The 22,415-nt window shown below is 39.9% G+C and overlaps 1 protein-coding gene and 1 long non-coding RNA gene across 7 annotated transcripts in view; one reads left to right on the top strand and one right to left on the bottom strand.

Moving 5' to 3' along the window:
• The window catches only part of LOC149915635 (uncharacterized), a 157,780-nt gene extending 139,759 nt beyond the window's left edge, over positions 1 to 18,021 (bottom strand). For 2 of the 6 annotated variants that reach the window (XR_016471868.1, XR_016471870.1), the window contains exons 1-2: positions 17,932 to 18,021; positions 15,485 to 15,574 (exon numbers count right to left, since the gene is read on the bottom strand). This is a non-coding gene — a long non-coding RNA (uncharacterized LOC149915635). The other 4 variants (XR_016471869.1, XR_016471871.1, XR_016471867.1 and 1 more) reach the window with 4 other exon arrangements.
• CIMIP1 (ciliary microtubule inner protein 1) lies at positions 17,974 to 22,122 on the top strand. Its single transcript, XM_031591474.2, has 4 exons — positions 17,974 to 18,123; positions 18,511 to 18,592; positions 19,586 to 19,684; positions 21,690 to 22,122. The coding sequence occupies exons 1-4, from the start codon at positions 18,083 to 18,085 to the stop codon at positions 21,843 to 21,845; spliced, it is 378 nt and encodes a 125-aa protein (XP_031447334.2). The 5' UTR covers positions 17,974 to 18,082; the 3' UTR covers positions 21,846 to 22,122.
• The last annotated feature ends 293 nt before the right edge of the window (positions 22,123 to 22,415 follow it).

Raw genomic sequence — 22,415 nt, 5'->3', positions numbered from 1 at the left:
AATATACTAACAGTGAAAGCAACTGTTCTGTAAACCATTTGCTTTCTAAAAAGGAGAATAGAACTCCCGTTGCTAAAATCTTCCTACAAAAATGTCACCACTCTGGGATCGAGTCCCACTTATATCCTCATCTTGCTGGGCAACATCATGGGACCATTAAAATATTCAGTTTAAAACACAAAGAAAGTCTGTTGGATGTGGAAATATCTACAGTTTAAATCACGTACTGGTTGAAATGTTAATATATATATATATGTGTGTTTGGTACATGATTTCACAGTAAGAATTTCATATAATTTTTGGAGAGGCTTTAAGCACGTACCATAGCATTTCACTGCTTTTAAACATACAAGCAGCATTTCAATTAGCCTATTAATGGTTTCCTAGGAGAACTGAAGATTCCATCAGAAACACCACACAGATCAAAAAAGCAAATCATCAAGCTGATGTGTGCATGTAGGCACACTTCTATCTTCCCTCCTCAGGTAGTCAGAACAGTATTGTTATTTGTCCAAAGACCTCTTGCTTCTCAATTCAGCCTTGACATTTGACTCATTTCTCTTTCCTTAATGGCAATCGGGTTGTGACTGAAGGCAGAATTTAAGACCCACCATTGTTCACATGGTTGTTTGGAAAACAGCTGCAACACAGCAGCACAAGCTGATAATTCAGTAGACAGTCCGCTTGGTGTTGAACTGTTAGGTTGGATCAGATAAAACTGCTCCCGTCATTTATTTGCTCAGCCTTCAGGTGAGATCTGAAAGGGCATATATGTTATCAAAACACCATCAGCTTATTCCAGTGACACAGCTGTTACATATGATAACAGAAGATGACACCCAGCTGAACACATTCGTTTGGCCACGGAGATTAGGAAGCAATCATATGGTAAAAGGGCTATTGGAAAAAAAAATCATCTAACAAGCCAAAAAAGCAAAATAGCTCAATTAGAAGAAGCACATGATGTGTTTACCCCCCAGTCCCAGCTGCTACCTCAGGAAAAGATCATTTTTGTAGATGAAGCCAAGCCTGTAACACAAAGCCAACCACAACTGTTTTCAGAACAACACCAACTCCACCCTGGCGGCCCAGAAGGTTATGTAAAATCATTCTCTCCCAAATGCTGTTTTTGATGCCACAGAACAAGAAGGAAGGAAAAGGGAGGGGGAAAAAAAAAAACAAAAAAAAAAACCTCTAGGTTTTGCTTCTTCCAAGATCCCACTGAGGATGAGCCTCACAGGAAAAGTCATCCCATTCCTTCTGAAAGCACCACTTTCTGTAGTTCATGCTAAGTCTTGATAGAATCAGTTTGCAGACAGAGAACCCTGAGAAAAGGCCACTGCAGTAGCAGCTGCAAAATCAAGCTCTGAATGAATTGAACAAGAAAAGCTTCAAGACAGCATCTATGCCAGGTGGTGCTGACTTTCAGTGAGATCTGGGCATAAAAATAAAATACATGCTGTTCCCATCGATGAAGCACTGGGAGTCTGCATTTAGTAAAAATTGTAAAATTATTTAAGCAGCTCAGGAGACATTAATCACAGGCTGTGATTTGTAGCTATCTGCCATCCCTTCATCTGTCCTTTTCTATTCAGAAAATGGAGTGCGTCTGAGTCTCTGAAGTTACTTTCCATTTTATGGCATAACAGCAGCAGCTGTTTCTACCTTCCAGGATAACAACCAGACCAGGTAAAATTCACTGCTGAGCAGGCAGCTAGGTCAAGGCCCCCACTCCATTTACATGCCTGTTCAAGCACTCATGCTGATGTACCAATATAGAAAAATTCTGCACAATGTCCACAAGCTCTTTCTGAATCTGAAGAACTTCATAAACAAAACAGATTTTCAAAAACATGGTATTTAGGATGAGGAACAATTTTTTTGGTTGTTTTCTTAAAAAAAAAAAAAAAAAAAAAATTTCTCTGTTTACTTGGAATTTCAAGCTTTTCTCAGTAGCCGTAAAGGCTAGAAACTTAGCTTAGAAGGGAACTGGAACTACTGTATGGTCACATATGAGAAACTGAAATTTGAGAAAAATCTCAAGTATACAAAAAAAAAAAATCACAAAGACTCCACAGTACGTTGATACCAGCTTGATATCTAAATAGGAAGCGTGCAGTTTAGACTTATCCACAACACAGTTTCTAATCAAGTAGGAATCTAGGAACAGACAGTTTCATTTCGATAATTTTATATTTGATCTGATGGAGTGGTTGACAGGCAATATCCAAATACAGTCAGTATCCAAATACAGTCAGTTTGTTGTGCCTATAGCTGCTGTAAATTCTTTAGAATATGAGCTGGCATGTTTTGTGTTCATTAGGCATCTAGAAAAATAAAATCCCAATCCACTGCTAGGAGGTTGCTGGACATTACAGCAATACAATTAAGAGCTTTTTCCTGTGGGTGAAAATTTATGAAACGTGTTTTCCTCTAGCTTTTTTTTTTAAAAAAAAAAAAAAAAAAACTTGTAAACTACAGTCAGTTGTGGACCTGACCTCCTCACCAAACCGTTACGAGCAGAAATGGAATAAAAGGGTCAGATTTCAAAAGATGTCTCACTTATGGTGATATCTGAGGCTCAGGCATGCAAACCGGCAAGCAAGTTGTCATGGGAGGAGCACAGGAGGATCTCTTGGCAGATTAAGTAAAAGCTTCCCCACCACAATTCTTTTTGCTGTCTTCCTTTGCTTCACCTGCTGCTAAGGAAATGCACTGAATTAGAATAATCGCGGCAGTTTCATTAAACTTCCAAATGAGATGACAAACTCAGAATAAAAAGACTTCTCGAAATCCTGCTGAGCTTTGTGCAAACAGGAGGCCCAGGTATGTGAGCTTCGAGTCCCTATGGTTTTGAGCTGAGTCTGTAAAATTCACTTGTACACCTGCCCCTGATGCAGAACCAGATGGAGACAACTTCTCCAGTTGAATGTTATTGTATGTCTGCATCCGCCAAAATCTCCAACTGATAGGAAAACTTACTGGGTAAGAAGTGAGGCAAAGGGAATGAATTTACACGTCAGAAATTGAAGGGCAACATTTGCACAAGCTCCTCTGAAGCTCAAATCCCAATGTCACACAGCAATAGTCAGTCTGAGCTGAGAAACACAAAATATTAAGGACGCTATGACAAAGCTGATACATTTCATCTTAGGAACAGGCCTCCTACTGTTTATATTTTATCTGGGAAAAGGAAGAGCACACATCACAGATGTTGGAATTTCTGCTGCTCTGGTTTGGCTTGGAAAGGCACAATGCAATCTGATAGATGAACACCCTGAGAGTGACTGTCCCACAGAGACACGTTTTCGTTTTTCAAGATCTATCACTTCATGGCATCGCGTCTTGTAGCATAACAATGTGATGTGTCTGAATAACAAATCACTGATTTCCTGCTGAACACGTAAAGGAATAATAAACATACTTTGCTTTCCTTTTTCTTTTGTACATATTCTTCTGAGTGAAAATTATATGACAGTGTCTGAAGTCAAAGGACTGAGAAACAAGGCCACTTTGCCAGCATCCAAATTACCAAGGATGCAAATGTTTCATTTGTCTCTGTTCAAAACAAGGCGGGCTGTTTTATTTTTTAATGCCAGCATAAACCTATTTCCCTGCAACTCTCTCAACAAGGCTCACCAGATGCAGGCATGCTCTACTTACAAAACTGTCTTCTGATATTTAATATTAATGCGTCTGCAGACTGCATTCATTGGAGCAATTAGAAAAGAAACAATAAAAAACTCTCAAGTTACAGCAAAAGGAGTATGCAGAAACGTAATCTTGTGAAATGAGTGATGTAAATGTAAACTGAATCTCCAGAATACCAACAGTGGATCCCATAAGCAAAGTAAAAGCACATCCATGTCAGAGAACTGGAAAATCCAGAAGTTCTTTGCCAGTACGTCCAGACAAGGCAGAGTTAAGTGTGTACCAGCAGACAGCGTGCTCTCAGCTCTTCTCAGCAGCATTTCTAGTTGCAGAGCTGCACAAAATCAGGTCAGCCATCTCTGAAAGCTAAATGACATCTTGCTTTGGATCCATTACTCGTGAATATTTAATTTGTGATTCCTCTTTACTTGGTTATCATCTTCTTGACAGTAGTGGACAATTTCCTGCTTTTCTATGTCCAAAAAGAAACAACAGAATAATAAAAATAGAAAACAAAACCAATGATTTCTCAAATAAACTGACTTTCAAATATTATAGTTAAAGAGGAGAGAGCAAAGGTCTTCAGTGCCCAAATAATCTTGCAAAATAAAACAATTAGCATAATTTCGATATATCACATCTTCCTTCAGTTCAGCATACCCCTGTAAGCCATCGCTCACTCCTTATAGGCTTACACCAAACAAATCTAAATCAAAGTCAAGCCAAACCTCCAAGCTCTGCTCTCCTTTCTGCTCTTTTCCCAAGTCTGTCTTCAACAGGTCATCTGCCTAAAGTTTATAAACTCACTCCTTCGGCTTGCCATTTCTTGTTTTGGTTTTTCCACAGCTTTTTTGTTTGTAGGGACCACAGAATCACCTCATTCACATCCGGAAAAAAATTACCCAGGAAGCTCCCTATTGTCAATAATAGAAACACATCATGGAGAGATAAGCAACCTATGGACCTGGATGTGACTGGGTGTCAGTTCCCAGCATTACTTCACAAAGAAATCTAGCAAAGATGCTACAGTTTAAAAGAAGCAGCATACAGCCAAAGTGACTCTCTTATTTTCTCTTGCTCAGATTATGAAGGCCACAACTAGCCTTTAGAATCACCAGTAGTTCTACCAGTGACTTCTTATTTTAAACAACAGGATCAGGATTAGAGGCATTCAAACAGAATTATGAAAATATACTGAGAATGTCTTAAAACTATTAGTTTTGTTTTGTTTTTTTTTAAAAAAGCACCAACCACTGCTTTAAAGATTCACCAGCCTGCACCATCTAATATCACATAGTTTATTAGGGTACTGTTACTAATACTGCACTAAAATATCAACTTCTACTTCAAAATAATAATTTCAAAAAGACACTCATTGCAAAGAACATCTTTGGGGAAAAAAAAAAACCAACCTTATCAGACAGAGTACATAACAGTCAAGAATTTGCCACTTACACCATCAGCTATGATATTTCTCCAGTCGTCTGACCTTCATTAAAAATATTTCTACCCAGTCAAGTGATTAAAGTGATGAAAGGTCATTTAGCACTCTCTGTTCCTTAAAGGCACTCAGTCACACTCATGCTGCAGAATATTTGTCTTCTGTTAGAGAGTTTTGTGCTTCAGAGATGGCAGCCAACACCGTCATTATGAACGAGTTGTTCATTTGTCTTACTTCAATTATACCTTATTACTAAAGCTTCTATTAGCTGATGCTTCTCTTTTGTTTGTTGATTGCAGTAAAAGACAAATCTTATTCAAATTATTGATGACAGACTCCATAGCTTAGGTCAGTCTGGCCCTCGTGTTTCTCCACTAGCATCTTACATGAGCTGGCATAGCAGCTTTTCCAGCCACACTGTTTGTAATTTAAAATGCCTTTACAAACATTGATATCTTGTATTGGTGTCATTCCCTTTCTTTCAAGATTACAAGAAGAAATCGTTGTTTGATAGACCAAGTAACGATTAATTCTATCATAAATTTGAAACTGAAAAAAAGAAAATTCATCTAGAACTATTTTTCTGATTTTTCCCGTTTCAATAATTTTTATTACTTTTTACATTCTAATTCTTGGATCAAAATCATAACTGATTTAAGCTATTAAAAAAAAAAAAAAACAACCATGTGGGCTATACGTGGGGCATAATCTAATTCACTTTAAGCTAGGTTTTGCCAAGTCATCATTCTAATTGGTTTGTTAAATAACTGATGGTTTATAAAATCACACTAACCTTTTCTTTTTCCGCACAAACTGTTCTATTCCTTGGAAAAAAAATAATAAACAGATTACTAAAAAAATCTAAATCCATGCTTGAGTACAAACAGTTTCTCAACAACAACCACTACCACCATATGCACAAATACACCGATAGAGAATCACAGAACTGCAGGATCACAAGGGTTGGAAGGGACCTCTGGAGGTCATCCAGCCCAAGCCCTGCAAAGCAGGTTCCCAGCCTCTCAGAATTCTCTTACAATTTGCACGAGTGGAAACAGGAAACAGAAAGAGAAAAAACGTGCAAAGAAATTTGGCAGTCAAAACCAACAATAATTACAATCACCAGTATTGAAATAGCCTCAGGATTGTTTGGATCTCTGACACTTTCAGTATTAACTTCCGTTTAGTTTCTAGAAGTTAGAGGCTATGAGCACAACATCTTGCAAGTGTTCACTTATCATGTTTATAGGTTCGAAACATGATGCTAAGTTGGAGTTATTAGGCAGTGCTCAATGCAATTTTTAACTGTTTCTGGTATACCTACACATTCACATGGAGAGAAAAGACTGCCCAGCAACATGACACACATTAGCTCCTTAACACCATAATGGAAACTTTGCGACAGGAATCAAAATGCCTGGTGTCTAAGACAATGGGAATGTTCAGGAATGGACATCAAATGAGAATTACCTTAAAGGCACAAATTTCCTTTCTCTCTCTGTCACCAAAGAAACAAAAATAAAGACCAAATTATGCTACTTATCACTTTCCAGAAGAAAAGTAATGGAAGAAGGAAATAAAAGCTCATAAAAAAAAACCTGAATGTGTAACATGAATTAGTTGGAGAAGTAAAATGCACTTGTCCTCCAAAAGACACGTGTGGGCTTTTTGTTTTTGAGATGGATGGCACAAGTGGGTCTTCTCACATGTGACGCAGAAGCTTTGGAATGACCTGGTTTATCTACTGGATTCAATCCCAAAGAGCATATGATTTTCAGCGCTCCATTTCAAAGGCATCCCCCTTAGCACAGACTTTACCTTAAAGAATGTTTTGTAAAATCATTAAAAACAAAACAAAACAAAAAACTGTGATTTCTTTTTTAAAAAGAAAAACAACAACCAGAAAACTTGAAAGAAAAACAGAAGCAGGAAGGAAAGAACTTATAGTGAGAATAGAGAGTGCTGTGTTTGATCTTGTTTGCTTTTAGATAGCTTATGTATATTCAGCAATATTTTCTACTTATTGTTTGACCTGAGCTGCAGTATTAAAAACTTTGGAAGTAGAGAGCAGTGCAAGAGAAACGGTGCCCAACTGCTGCCACATCTCACGAACGTGAAGAATCTCATCCAGATGAAGTATGGTCAGCAGAGCCAACGACAAAAAAGAGCCACATCACTCTTTTCAAATGAAATTTGGTTGGAATAGCGGCAGAGAAGAGCAGAGTGTCAAGGCATATTTTTGTTTTGATAATTTAAAGAATGCTTCATCATTTCAGCTAGAACCCGCATGTCTCTCCTGCCAAGGGAGATCAGCAACACGTTTTCTTCTGAAGAAAGAACACAATGAACTGATTAATCAAACCTTAAAACTGTGAAGCCATTTGTTAAATACAAGAGGGTATTAAAACAAACAGTTCTAGTGGTATTTGCTATGGTTAACGCAGTGATATTTTCAATGTCCTGTGCTTGCAGAAAATTGGCACTCTCTTCTTCCTGGGACTCCAGTGCTTCCAGTTTCTCAGCACTCTTCTCTGAATCACAAAAAAAAGTGAAGAGACCCATTCTATTCCTGTCTGCAAAAAATCAGAGCAAGGCTACTGAAATACACGTTTGATACTGCAATGTCTCAAGTTTTTTTTGTTTGCTTGTTTTTTGCAACCATGAAAAATCATCATCATGTAACTCTCCTATTTTTTATTTTACGACACACAGCAAAAGTAGAACTAATCACACCTAACTTCGGTCAGAAGTTACAAATGTATTTGCAGCTGGCTGTCTGAGCTTTCATTGTCAAATGAAACACTCCAAAGGGTGGCAGACACTAATGAACTAATAGCTCATTTTATCTACATATCTAATTGTTAGATTTTTTTTCTAACTATAAGAGAATTTCATTCAGTTTTTATGGATGTCAGTCATTTCACTGAGTTTAGTGATCTTCAAACAAAAATAAGACCATTGCTAAATCATTCAGTTTTTGTCAAAACAAATGCCTGTATACACACAGAATAAGTGACACAAGCATTGCAACACAGTGAAATCCATCATAGATTAATTATTATTTATCCTCAGTTTAGGAAAAAAAAAATATTTGTATGTTACATTCATAGATCCACAACCAAAATATCTGCTGTGAAAAATGTACAGCAAAGGAAAATCAGATATTTGTTTTTGACAGTTCTTCACTTTCTTAATTTCAACTTTCCCAAACTTTAAAAAAATTGTCAAATGTGTCTTTAGACAGGAAAATTTTCCTTATTACCTTTCATATTGACAATAAGTTGCCTGAGAATTCAGAAGTCTTATTATTGCTCACCAGAACTGCTTGATGAATGGTTTCAATAAAGCCAAATCTTCTGACTTTACAGCCCTAGAAACCAGAATCTGTCATTTCTCAATTTCATCTAAAGCTGTTAGTGAAAGTCATTGTCATTTCAGCAAGTGCTGTCTCTGCAAGAAGTGCAATGTCAGTGCTTAAAATTTCAGCCTTAGAAAGAAGCAAGCTACCTACTTCTAACTGGGGCTAGACAAGACACAGAAGGTTGGCTTTGCGTTTGATTTACTGTGGTTTGCAGATGCACAAACCATACGGGAGGATAATGCAACTTTATATTATTGCATCTTTCATCCAAACCAAACACAACTGAATTCAAAAGCCTTTTGTCCTGTTTTGCACATTTGTCTTAAAACAATGATTGACATTTTGAGGGACCTTGTCACCATCAGTGCTCACAGTATTGAACACCTGGAATATTTAGAAAGGGCACAGACAGCTCAAAAGATTATTACTTTCCTGTGATAGAAAAGCAGTTCCACCATATTTTTACTTAGAAACAGAATGAGAATCCCTTCCACGTGCTATAGAATTCTGGAATATCTGGAATTGAAAGGGATCCACGAAGATCGCAGTGCCCTATCCATAGCTCCCCACAGCACCACCCAAAATCCAACTCTATGTCTGAGAGCCTGTCCAAATACTCCTTGAAATCTCTGTGACACAGCTCCACGCCATTCCCTCAGCTCCAGCGCCAGCCCTCTGCCACCAGGCCTCCTCCCAGCCACTCCTGTATCCTTGTCCTCTAGACACATCACCATCTTTGCTGTCCTCCTTCGGAGGCATCCTGGAAGGAGCTGGTGTGCAGCAGCAGTGTAATCATCTGCACAGCTTACTAAGTGCTATCTGAGCACCGTGACTGATCAGGCCCCTGGACTTTCCTTAGAAGTGGGAATTTCTCACTGAGATGTCTGCAGAAGACTTGCAATTTTAGTCAGCCCCTACACACCACGGAAGTATTTAATCCGTAGTCTCCAGGCTTTTTACACAGGTAGCCACACCTTTCATTTCAGCAGAAAGGCTGGATGAGTGTTAAGAAATACACCCTAAAATAAAGAAATTCATATTAGGGCCCTTATTTAGAGCAAGTAATTAACTGAACTGATACCACAGATAAGGGTGCGTGAGTGGAATTTTCGTTTCCCCACCACACACACACACAATTCATCAAAGTGAGAGGTTTAAAAGCCTGGCACAGCGAAGACAGAAGATATTAAACTTTTCAAAACCTCATTTCTTTGGCCTCTTCCTCACCCCACTCTCCTATCACTTTTTTTCTTAAAAGACATTATGTGTTAGGAGAGCAAAGCAGCCTGGGGAGGTGATATTTTACCATCGTCTGTGTGTGCTATTAATGCAGTTAAAAAATCCTCAGACTGGAAAAATCAGACAGATGCATCTTCCAGGTTCACATGTGCCAACTCCATCTGTTAAATCATTAAAACACAGGCTTGGCAGATTCTGGAGAAAAACACATTTGCTTTCATTATGAAGAGGAAGAGTAAACTTTCTTTCTGTTCTTGTAATTCCCCCTCCTCCACAATTATGTGAATGTGAAATCCTGCATGAGTGGGTTCTATTTAACTTGTTACTGAAAATAAAGCTGCTTTCCTCTATTTGGGGTACACGTGTTAAATTGCATTTCATAACCTGGGTTACTCAAAGAGCTATCAAACCAAAGCTTATAGTTTCATGAAGATGCTTCATCATTTACCTCTTTGCTTCTATCTTGTTACAGCACCCACCCAGCCAGTCACTATCCTTATAGAAAAGAACTTATTCATGTTATGTTCCAGGTACAGTTTACATAAGGAGTTGCAAATCTGACCAAAGGAAGTTGCCAAACCTTGAATAAAGTTGTTGGTAACAATAAAAGCTTATACAAATGTATAAAGAAAAAACATTACTTAAAGTTAAAAAAGCAGCAAAATCCTACCATAAATTCAGTACCACTACCCTGGTTTTTCCCATTATCAATACTAAATTGATTTATGCATTAGTTTTTCTACCACAGTCACTGTACAATCATTCTTCACTATGGCAACATTACTTATAGAGCATATGTCTAAATATTGAGTCTTCTGAATGCAACTAAGTATGTCTGGGATCACTGCATTTCAGAAGTATGACAGTGTAAATATTTTAAATCCCGTGACCTCCCACAGCTACTATAAAAAACAAACAACCCAGATTGCTGCAGAGTGCATTCCTTTTCCTTTGTATTATGTTGAGAAACTGAATTCATTCTCCAGGCATGGACTTAATCTAAGAGCATTCCAGGCATTAATATCAGTAATATTTTTTGAAAAAGATTATCATCTTTCCAATGATGGTCACTAAATTACACTTAGCAGATTTCACATCTGACTAAGCTGTACAAATCTTACCAGGGATACAGTTAAAAATTTATATAAACAAAAGATCCAAAGCACCAACAGAAGCAAATTTCTCCACTGCTGTAATTTCAGGAGCCCAAAGCAAATGATACTTAATATCATTAATACACATTGCAATCAGCCCAGGAGCAGGGAAATTACCATATTCTTTGCTATTTAGAAATCATAGAACAATTTTTTTTCACTTCTGCGTCTAGGAGTTTCTATCAATATTTAAATGCATGTCAAAATTTTACATTTACAACTTCAATCAATAAAAAATGCATTAGTAGTTTAAAAAATTTAGTGGGAGCATTACGTGAATTATCTTTAAATTTGAAGTGGATTCTTGGTCATTTTCAACTTCAAATAAGAGATATTCTATTTAAACTCAGCGGTTGCACTCAGAAATGTTATCAGATGTTCTTGTTTGCTTACAGTTCTGCAGCTGGTTTACATCATCAGATTAACAGTTGTTTCTCCTCTAACGTTCTGAACAACAGAGGGGAGAAAGGAGCAGCTATTTCACAAGCTATCTGCTTACGCAAAATAAGTACTGCTGCATAAAGAATATTCCACTGCACTGCCTTGAAGTTTCAGCAAGTGATTCTCCCATGCAGTGTGCTGCATCAAGGCTCATAGAACAGCTTTCGGCCTTGAAACACTGATCTTAATGTGTTCTAAACTGCAATCTTTATTACTGCTGCCAGACTCCACAAAATGGCTGCAGGAGCTGGAGTCCCTTCACAAGGAAAGGGTTGGAACCCTGCCTTGGCCAAAACTCCTACATTTAGTTCTGATTCTATAACAGATCAACTGCACTCCCACCCCACCATCCTAACTGCCCCCCCCTCAGAAAAAACCAACTGGTGACACATTATCCACCCCATTATCAAAAATAAGAATTATTCTTGTATTTGTGCAGTCCTGGAGGGGCTCTGATAGCCTGGGGAAATAGCAGAACCATCACTATGAGTTACCCCTCCCAAAATAATACCTCAAAATATAAGAGAACAGAGCACAGTGTGAGTACATTAAGCAGAAAAACAAAGCACTGGCATATTGCAGAACACAAAGTGCATTATAAATGCTTCCAACACCAACAAAAAGTTAATCTAAATACCTACTTTCTTCCAAGCAGGTATTCTAACGCACGTGCTCAGAGAAAGAGTAGTAAAATACATCTGGTAGAGACAACTTCACCATGCTAGAGCTGCAAATAGAGAATTCTGAAGGAAAAACAAATATCCTCTTAAATTGGAACACAATGAGACGCTCACAGCCATCATCGCCTACCGTCATCCTCAAGGGAAACGGAACTGCACGGCACTAACAGAATTTTCACTTGTTTGTAGAATTTACTGAAGGCTCAGGAAAGTTTTACAGGCTTATCATCAGAAATAATGTGCTACTTATTCATCCTAGCAGCGATATTTTAACACAGCATTCTGGGATCAAAATGTAATTTTAACAACAATATATTTTCTGATGTTCTCCAAGGAAAAATTGCTAGTTCCTTCTCCCTAAAAGGATTTAAATGGAATAACATCTGTGTTGAGATTATTGTGAATATGTTAAACTGACAGTATGTCTCTAAGGGGCACTGCTCATTAATGTTCTGTGCATAAAATTAAAACCTGAAATATATTTTTCAATCCATTTTGAATCATTTAAGCAATTCTCATGCAAAGAAACTATTGTGCTGCAATAATATATTTTGCAGAGTTGAAAATGAAAGCTATTAAAATGTCCCAGACCCCCTGCCTTCCATGCAAAAAGAAAAAAGGCAACTCTTCTGGTTTGAAGCATGCACTCTATTGAGAGAAAAATACTTCCAAAGACTGTGAACTGTTTGATTTCAGTTTATATAATGCAACAAAATTCTAAATTGTGTCTTCTTTGCTTCACTGTAATAGACATTATATTGAGGTACTCCAGCACATATGTGGGGAGAATTTCAGTATGCGTTGCACTTAGGCATTGACAAGAACTGTTCCCTCAGGGAAGGGTAGAAGTGGTGGTCACATTCTGTGATCTTTCAAATTGTAACCAGGCAGCGTTCTGCAAGGCCTCTGCAACTGGAGCTGGGGAGCAGAACTCAGAGGTAACCAAACCAAGAATTCTGATGCCAAACTGACATCCAACAATTTGACAGTGAAAAAACCCTCCACGGCACCATAGAAACAACTTTGGGAAGCACATAAACCAAACTCCAACAGCTACAGCACAAACAAAAGCAATGGATCTTCGCAAACCCAAATTGAACAGAAATTACTGACAAGTATCTGAACTCAGTTAAGGCTGCTCGTACCTCTCATGCACAGAAACCTGCAAAGAGCTGTAGCTGTGACATTTTATGGACAGAAAGCATTTTTAAATTGGGATAATAGAAATGCCAGACACCGCTCAAAAAACTGTGGGATAATTACAGCCACCGTAAGATCATGACCACTCTAAATTTGGCTACAGAATACAATTGTTCTTAGCACACCACGGATTCCTCTAATGAGTGGTAACCCAAGAGCTCTAATTAACATATTCCTTGATGTGATAGACTTCAGCAGGGTTCTTTTTTGTTGCGTTTTTAATTATTGTTTCATTGCTGTTCGGGGCTTTTTTGTTTGGTTGGTTCAGTTTTGTTCTTGGATGAAGTCAGAGTTCATAGTCTCAATAGGACTTAGTTTACTTAAAAGAAATCACAGCATCCTAACAAAGCAGTCTGCCACTCAGCAGCCTACATCGGAGATATGATCCAGAAGCACTGTAAAAATAGCTGGAGTCTTTCACTGATCTCTTCTGTTTGGCTTCCACACTCAGTGCTGTAAAAAGCAACATGAGGCAACAAGTACAGAACTACCAATACTAATCAACATTTTTTTGTAAACATTTTCAATGCAAGTGTGGAAGTATAGATTTGTGTATGGATTTAAATACACTTCAACATCCATCTTCATCTTCAGAGGCTTCACCTCTGAGGAGGAGTGGTAACAGCTAGCACGTAGCTGAAGAAAATAATGCCTTTCAGGTTTTTAGATGGATGCAAAGACAGCAGTGCTTATAGTGAGCAGCGCAGCCCTTAACAAATAAAGCCATAGAGCATGGGCTGGCATACAGCACTGCAGGTTTCCTTGGGAATATTAGCATTCTTCTTTCCCTTGCTGTTTTATCTCACATCTGGGCAGATTATTTGCACCTTCCAGCCAAGCAGCCCAGTCAGAACACTGACAGTTGCCCTACAGAACCACCAGATGTACAGCAGCAGCCATATCACACTGGGAGTGCACAGGGCTTACTGGTCACATCCAAGTTAGTGGCACAGCCCTGAGACAATTCCTCAAATCACTAACACGTGTTTTTCATTACACGTTACTATACTGCACTGTCTGAATTTCTCAGATAGAAAACAGCAGTCGTAAACTTGTACTCCAGCAGGACACGATGAGATAGAAGCTACAGAGCCCCCTATGCCATAGCTGTCCCATGCAGAGAGAATTACAACAGCAACACCCACCTCTTCCTAAGAAACATTCCTGTTATACTGCATCTTTGCAGTTGTTAGTTTATTTCAGAAGCACTCAGGAAACAAGCACCCTGCTCAAAGCCTTGCTTAGTGACAATACTCCTCAACTCATAAACTTTCAGATCACAAAGGGGAAAGAAAGTCTTACTTTATCATCTGTATTGTTGCCTTCATGGTGACAGGTACTGCAGTTTATGATGAAGTGCACTGTTAGAAGAGCACAGGAGGAGAACAGGGCTGGAAGAATCTCTGAGCACTTCACGTTACTGCACACCTGAGTGTGCGGTACTCAACCAAAAGTTGAGACAGTCCTTACAGTGCTAAGAGCTCCTCAAAGGGAAACAAGCAGATTCGTTTCTCAGGAACTGTCCTGCTAGCTGATCCCCAGCCACCTCTATCTACACTTACCTTGCATGTACACAGAGGAGTAAAACAGTAAACTAGCAATAGCTTTTATCTCATGATTCTCAGAGAGGATCCTCAGCTGTACTTTTTCCTGGTAAATTTACAATGCAGAGATCTTATTAAAGAGATCAAGGGTTTAGATCTAATTACAGCTCTGCACTGAATATCATAGAGTAGCAGTTTTGTTTATGTAGTAGAAAATATAAAAACACTCAAAATACTCTTTGCAACAACAAAAAAACCTCTCTCTTTTGTTTTCCTCCCCAGTTCCAATGAGAAGCAGAGGTTTCTTATCTCTACTGGCAAGAATAGCAGGCACAGTTGATGTAGTTGATAACGTAATGCTGGAATTAGGCCCATGATTTAGGGCTTGTAACCAGAACTGAACGTTACAGAAGAGCTGGTTTAGAGTGCTGTCAAACATAAGGTGCCTTATACCTCCACCTACAGAACCTGAGCACAAGTATGATCTAGAATCACTCTCAGTTCATTCAGTGGAAGTTGAGGTGCTCATAAACTTAGAGCCTGAAAGAGAACAGGTTTGCTCCTTCCAAGCAGTTTCAAAGATTAGCACAGCTACTGTATGCTAGTTTGCACATTTTCCCATGAACAACCAATATAAAAAGCTTTCACATTTTCATCAGTGTAGACATATAAAATTCCCAGAAAGACTTAACTCCTTTCGAAGACCAATAATGACATAAGCAAAGCCACCACTGCTTTATATAAAGTCTTGTGTGATAAAAAGATCCACCTACCCTTGGTTGCTCATCTTGGCTCATGCATCACCCTCTACTGCCTCCGTTCTGTCCGTTGTTTTGATTGCAGAAACACAACCATTCATGGAGCTGTTTTGTGAAACACAGTAGATCAGTGACCTCATTTCCCCTTATTGAGGAGCCTATTTCAATCACTTTGGTTCTCTAATCTATTTCAGAGAGCAGTACCACCTCGACCCCTACCAACACAACGTTCCAAAGCTACAGTGTTGTAAACAGACCCAGCAGTAACATCCAGCACATTCACCAAGCCCTCCATCACTGCCCTGTCTCATGCTGCTGGCAGCATTTGTAGAATCACCCAAAAGAGCGTGGGTCAAATCATCTCATTTCCTCGTTAGACCATGTTCAAACATGCACCTTAAACATGTATCTACCCATTACTTACTTCATTTGTCACGTGCTAACAAATGCTGTTGTACGTAACTACAAGACGTAGACTTTCCATAAATGACCTTATTTAACTCCTATCTCACTTTGCTTCCCCATACTGCAAGTTTTCTAACATCATTCCATGCTCAGAAGAACCAAATGACAGCTCAGGCTGATGGCTCACCTCCTCACATCCCCTCCTCTAAAAGATTATCAGTTAAATACCAAAAGAGAAACACAGAACATTATTAGGTTCTATTTTCACTAAATTAGTATGAAGTTTCATTCCCTCCTGACAAATGCTACTGTAGATTAAACCCTGATACATCATTTTACGTATATATATGAATTTGATTGCTTTCATTAACAAATTACTTCTCTCACAGAAAACATCTAGTCTGTAATAAGAGGCCTCCCGAGATAACTGTGACTAAGCAGCAGGGGTTAATTAAATAGGACAATGAGTAAGCAGTTATGGGTGTGATAGCAGACCCAGCTGATCTAATTGCCAGGCTAATTATCAAACAGAGAACCAAGAAACGGCACATAAGTGAAATATTGCATTTGTTGAGGGTTTGATTTTTAGAGAGCTGCATCAATTGCTGTTTTAGGGCTGCAGAGTGCCTTCCTTCCCTCTAATTCAAATGGAAGTTCTCGGTGTACCTACATGAGGGCTGAAAACACTTACAGCCTTCTCATGTGCAAATATGTAAGACTTTTAGATACTTTGCTTGACAATAAGGAAATAAATAGCAAATAAGCATCCAAACGCACTACCTATAAAGCACCCGGCTGAGGTCAGAGTGTGTCTGCATTTATATTATAATGACAATAAGCGTCCAACAGCTGGAAAAACGATTTGCAGCGTTGGTACAAACCAGCTTCTATGAAGGGCGGGGGGGGGGGGGGGGGGGGGGGAATTACTTCAACCCCTTGCGCCAACAGGGGCCGCTTTCACCGTGCAAATCCTAAATTCCTAAATTTCGATTTCTAAAGGAGCTGAAGGAGGAGGAAAAAAGGAGGGAAAAAAAAAAAAAAAAAGTGTCAAAACAATGTGAACTTGTTACAAACTGCACACAGTTGGGGTTTGCATTGGAGGGTCGTAAAGTGGCGGAGCTCTGCCCAGGGGCGGCACTGCGGGGGGGCAATTCCGCCCAGCTGGAGCTCAGCAAACACCTCCTGCCCTGAAACACTTGTCACCTGCTCTGATGGATAATCCTAGCAAACAGCGTCCAAAAAACAAATGAAAACGATGGAGCACGAGCTTTCCTCAGTGTAGGAAATATCCAAATAATTTGCTAGGACGGTATCTCTGATAAAGCAGGTTTTATTTGCAATTGCAATGGCGGGCCTCCTGCAAGCAGGAGAGCTCCCAGAAAACAGAGTTACATCTTTATTCCCTATTCCCTGACGCTTCTCTCTTACTTCCCTGGTTCCTCATTGGCTGAGTACTTTAGCTTCACAATCTCCTCGACACTTCACTAAACATGCAAACACTGGACAAACGTAAATTTTTGCTTCATAAGCGTAAATCTGTAGTTAATTAATTAACTTATTCCACACCTGATCATTATTTTGCAGATATCTGCTTGTCCTTCTTTCTACAAAGATCAGCTTGGGCGAGAGGGGAGCGTCCTGGTGCCTGCCTTCACACCACAGCCTTCTCATGGAGTGAGGCAGTCCCGCCTTGTGTAGAGGCCCTGACTTCTTTGGTGTTTGCTAAATCTGCCTTGCTTTTGCTGGGAGTTTCTTATCCTAACAGAACAGCTCTACGATGTTTTCTAATCACTATACTCGCATTGTTCGGAACATTTAACAACTATTCCAGTTTTGCAAGAAAGAATTAATCACATAATTCAGTAATAACGTTTCTAAAACACGCCGCTAACGTATACAGTATTTTACTTCTTAGACCAACTATTTCTAAGGATAAGCTACAGAACACAAATGCATTACACCCTACTTCTTCAACCCAATTGCTCTTCTTAATACCAACTGCAGAAACAACACCCCATCCCCACGTTACGAAGCGGCGGGTGTCAGCAGCCCTTCACCTGCGCCAGGCGGGTTATCCAACCGCTGGAGGAGCAGCGCTTTCTGTGCAGAGCGCAGGACGGAGCAGCGCACGCGAAAGCCGCTCCGTGCCCCGGCCACGCGCTCATCGCCCCGCAACGGCCGCAGCGCGCGGCCCCGCCCGGCACGGAGATGGCAGAGCCGCGCAGCGCCGTGGCTGAGGACAGCAGCTGGTAGCGACCCGCACAGCCCCTCGTTTTGTGCTCCCTCTGCTCTGCTCGCAGCCTCCGCTCGGCAGAGGCGGGAGGAGCTCGCTCGTGCTTTCGTTTCACGGGCACGAGGGCGCAGAGCTTTGGGCGGGCAGAGGAAGGCGGGCAGCTCGGGGCTGCAGTTTGCAGGTGTCGCACAAACACCTGCGAGGAGCTGCGTTCACGTGCGTTGTCTCCTCTCCTCGCCGTTGGAAAAAGTTCCCGTTATTTCCATCAGGGAGCGTCAGCACAGCGGTAGACGCGCTGCTCTGAGGCGGAGGGCTGAAGTGCTTTTTATCACTCGTTGGGCTCGTTGGTTTGTGCCTTTAGAATATAGCTCTCCGAGTCTTCTCACGCGTTTCTCCATTTCAGGAAACGATACGTTGAAAGTGAACTTGAAACTGCAAGAAGATGGTCTCACAAGTGGGGATTTTTGAAAACAGCTCTTGAGGAGGTAAAACAGGGCGGTGCTGGGCGAGGTGAGGCCCGGTGGCACAGCAGTGAGCACGCAGAGAGGTGCTGTGCACGCTTTGCTAAGCCAGGTTCTCAGTTTGCAAACGCAGCACCTTTAAAGGTGGGCTGAGGGTTCCGGCTTTCCTCCGAATGCAGTGCAGCAGTCATTGATATGCCACGCACATCCTGATGTGTTTCTCCTGAGAAACACGGCTCCCAGCAGTGCTAACAAGTACGAGATGCACACTGACAGGAAAACATTTCCCCTTTGTCTATCCATATGGTACATTAAAAACCAAGGGGGAAAGGTTCTGGCTAATTAAAATTTCAGTGGAGAAATTTACAGTGAACTAAAATATTTGAAGAGGTGTCTCTTCTCACCGATGTTTAGATATGAGATATAGCATCGCATGATGTTAGCTTGGAATCATGATCTTTCATTGCTAAAGAGCAGATCAGTGCAGGCCCTGAATGCAGCCGTCCATTTACCCTACGTGCAGCTGGAAGCACTGCATCCATTGCAGGATGTTGGAACATTGCTGTAGGCATCCACGTCAGCACCTCTGAAACATTTTGTCCTCTGAGCTTCAGCATCCATCTCTGATAACCACTGTTTGCCATACACACCACCTTTGCACAGTGCTGATAGATACACGGCTAGCAGAAAAGCTGACAAACTCAATGTGTTCTTATTGGTGAACTTAGTCTTTGCCTTGTGGTCATAGAAGGTACATCAGATATATTTCTAGCCCTTTCTGGACAACTGGTGCAATTAAGAGAGTTGAGTCACTCAGCAGGATTTTGCCTTTCACCTGAAATTCAAATTTATATCACTTTCTGGGGAAAAAAAAAAAAAGTTACAACACCAATTTCCAAAACACTACAATGTGTGCTTCTCTTTTTAGTGGAAAAACCAGAGAGAACAGATGCAACAGTCGGGTTAATGGGATAGATATCAGAGCCCATTTTTTTAATGCTGATGTTTTTATTTCAGTTGACTGAAGATGAAAAGAAAGAAAAAACAAAGCCCAAGATACAGCTCCCAGAGCATCTGCGGATCCGACCTGTGACACCTGTGGAAAAATATATTAAGGTTAGAAATTAGATTCTGAGATTGCAGTGCAGCAATGCCTGTCTGAAGAGACCACCCAAGCCCTAAAATCAGTTGACTTGTAAAGGTGGGCTTTTAGCTAAAGGTCAGAGTAAATTGTATTAGTGGCCCAAGCAATGCTTTAAAAGCACTCATTTAAAACAAGGAATTGCCCTTTGGATGTGGTTGTTCACAGAGCTTTGTGTGTGAAATCATCGTTCCATAAAGCACATCCCCGTTCTCTGTGACATCGAGTAACAGAACAGTCAGCTGGATGGTTTATTATAGAAGAACGCCCAGACCCATTTACAACTGCTGAGCAGTCATTGTTCAGATATACACGCACATGCCTTACTTCAAGGCTTAGCATAGCCTCATCTCTCAATTTTAGCTAGTGGTTAAGACGTGGCCATTTTTTCTAGCTTTGTGCAAGCATTATTTTTGGCACAGACACTGCCTCTGTTCTTTTAGTGGCACAAATTAGATCAGCTGGGAGAAGCGAGTTCTAATGAGTCAATGAGTTTGATTTATAAATATACAGCATCCAAATCACCACCAAATAGAATAACCATAGAGCTAGATCACCAACAATGGGAGAGGAACCCACTCAGAAAAGGAGAGGCAGAACATGCCAACTAAAAGCAAGGGTAGTCCGCTCTGAGAAGATTAAGGAAACAAAAAAGACTGAAAATTCCTACTTGTTGACCTAAATTTCAAGGGATTCCAAGGGTGGTAAGATAAGGTGAGTACTTCTACTGAGACTAAACTGAACAAAAGAGCAAGTGCTGAGAGTGACAGAAATGAAATGGCAGCACTTCTGCCATGAGAGCTGCTTGTTCTGCTGTTTGTCCCAAGCATCCAATTTCAATCATTCAGGTTTGCCTTTCCTACACCATGAGATGTGTCTTCTGCACATTCCCCTTCATGGTAACAATCCTCATATCTGTTCTTCTCTCTAGGTTGGATTCATGCTTCTTCATAGTCCCTTCCCCCAGATCATAAGTGGGAAATGATTTCTTTTATTATCCTGCTTGGTGGGTGGCACTTCTGGCCATAAAAATTATCTTTTCGGAGGAACTGCTCCACCTAAATATCATAAACATTTCTAGTCTTGGCCAAAGAACAAAGTGAAGTAACTCTGGCAAGAGAACTGAAACATTGTTCTCTTACTGCGTGTTTCTCTATTAAGTCCCCAGATGATAAAACCATGTAAGTGCCCAACTGAGATGATTCAGCCAAAGCAAGCACAGCAGTCACTGAACAGAGGCTGCTGGCGTTTGCTTTGTTTCCTTTTTAGCAAGATTAGTTGCAGATTAACTTGATGCTTACCCATCTTTTAAAGTAGAAAGTGGAACGGATGAGAACTTCTGGACATAGAAGCCAGCTTGGTCAGTGATATCTTTAGCATTTGGCCATAGAATTGTTATTCCATGGCAGCATTGCTACCAAAAACACTGCAGCAAGTATAAAGTGCTGTTTTTCCTGTTTAGAGAAGGCAAGTAGCTTAAAGATTACTGTTAAAGGTAAAGAATAAATCCTTCTAATAACGTAAAGCCCTTAGAAATATATTGAACAAAACTGTGTATATGAAGAAAATGTATAATATGTACTACTGACTGATAATTTTGAGTTTTGATTTCCTGTTATATGTACCAGTCGAGGCACAAAAGTACTTTTATAAAGAATGGTAAATGAAAGTTAGTTACTTCACTGGAATTTGTCCATTTAACTTCTCTCTTCCCCTGTGCCTTGCTACAGAATGGGACCTAAGTGATCCTAATGACTTTATATTATGAACCATCCTGTATTATAAATCAAACTTGCATGCAACTAGGCAATCTTCCATAAATGTCAGTGTGTGTTCAGGATATTAATTAATCAGAATGCATTTAAACTCACTATTTTTATACATTCTCATTTCCATCCACAATGGAGCACATGTTGTGTGACAGAAATTACCAACAAAACCCTTTGAATCATTGAATTCTATGTTTTACTTCTATTCTAGGTGAATCCATCTCCTCCAGTTCCCAGGACTTCCCAGGGATTCATTGGCTGGAGATCAGCTGTTCCAGAGCTCCAACTTGAACGTTGTTTTCAAATCCAGAGCTGCAAAGGCGCCTTCTTCAAGGATCTGAACTGGCCACGTGAGCCCTCCGACTGACAGTAGGAAATAACAAGTAGGCACATAGAAGCACTTGCATTCCAAAGTTAACGTTCACTAGTGGATTGTTAAACACCCATATAAGCACCCACAATCTCTGTGGCAATGTGTGAACATCACAGTGCAGCATTTTGCTTGTTGCAGAGTTTTTGGAACCTGTAGCATTCAGGCTGTGAATACTGCTTCAGAGTTGCCTAGTTTCCAATGGAGCTGCCTGATTGGTTTAAGTAAAGCTGTCAAAGGCCATTCTGTAAAATGAAGTCACTTTCTAAAAGCAGTTTTGGTATCAAAAGTGTTTTTTATTGTTCAGAATATAAGTTTCTAAGCATAAGTTTCAAAACAAAAATATGCTACCAAGTATTTATGTTGCTGCAGGTTTTTTATACCAGTGTTTATATCAACCAGGACTGGTATGAACTCAGAAACAGACTGCTGAAGTCTAAGTTAGTTCATTTAAAAAAAAAAAAAAAAAAGAGAGAGAGAGGGAGAAGCTAAATTGGCCTTCAAGTATTTTCTTGCACTGAAAATTTCTAAATGCATCCATCTTCATACATCATTTAACACGTTTTG

The sequence above is a fragment of the Phasianus colchicus genome, chromosome 17, assembly GCF_987193195.1.
Source record: "Phasianus colchicus chromosome 17, bPhaCol1.hap1.1, whole genome shotgun sequence".
NCBI lineage: Eukaryota > Metazoa > Chordata > Aves > Galliformes > Phasianidae > Phasianus > Phasianus colchicus.
Note: the sequence above shows the minus strand (reverse complement) of the source record. Positions and strands in the feature narration are given on the sequence as shown.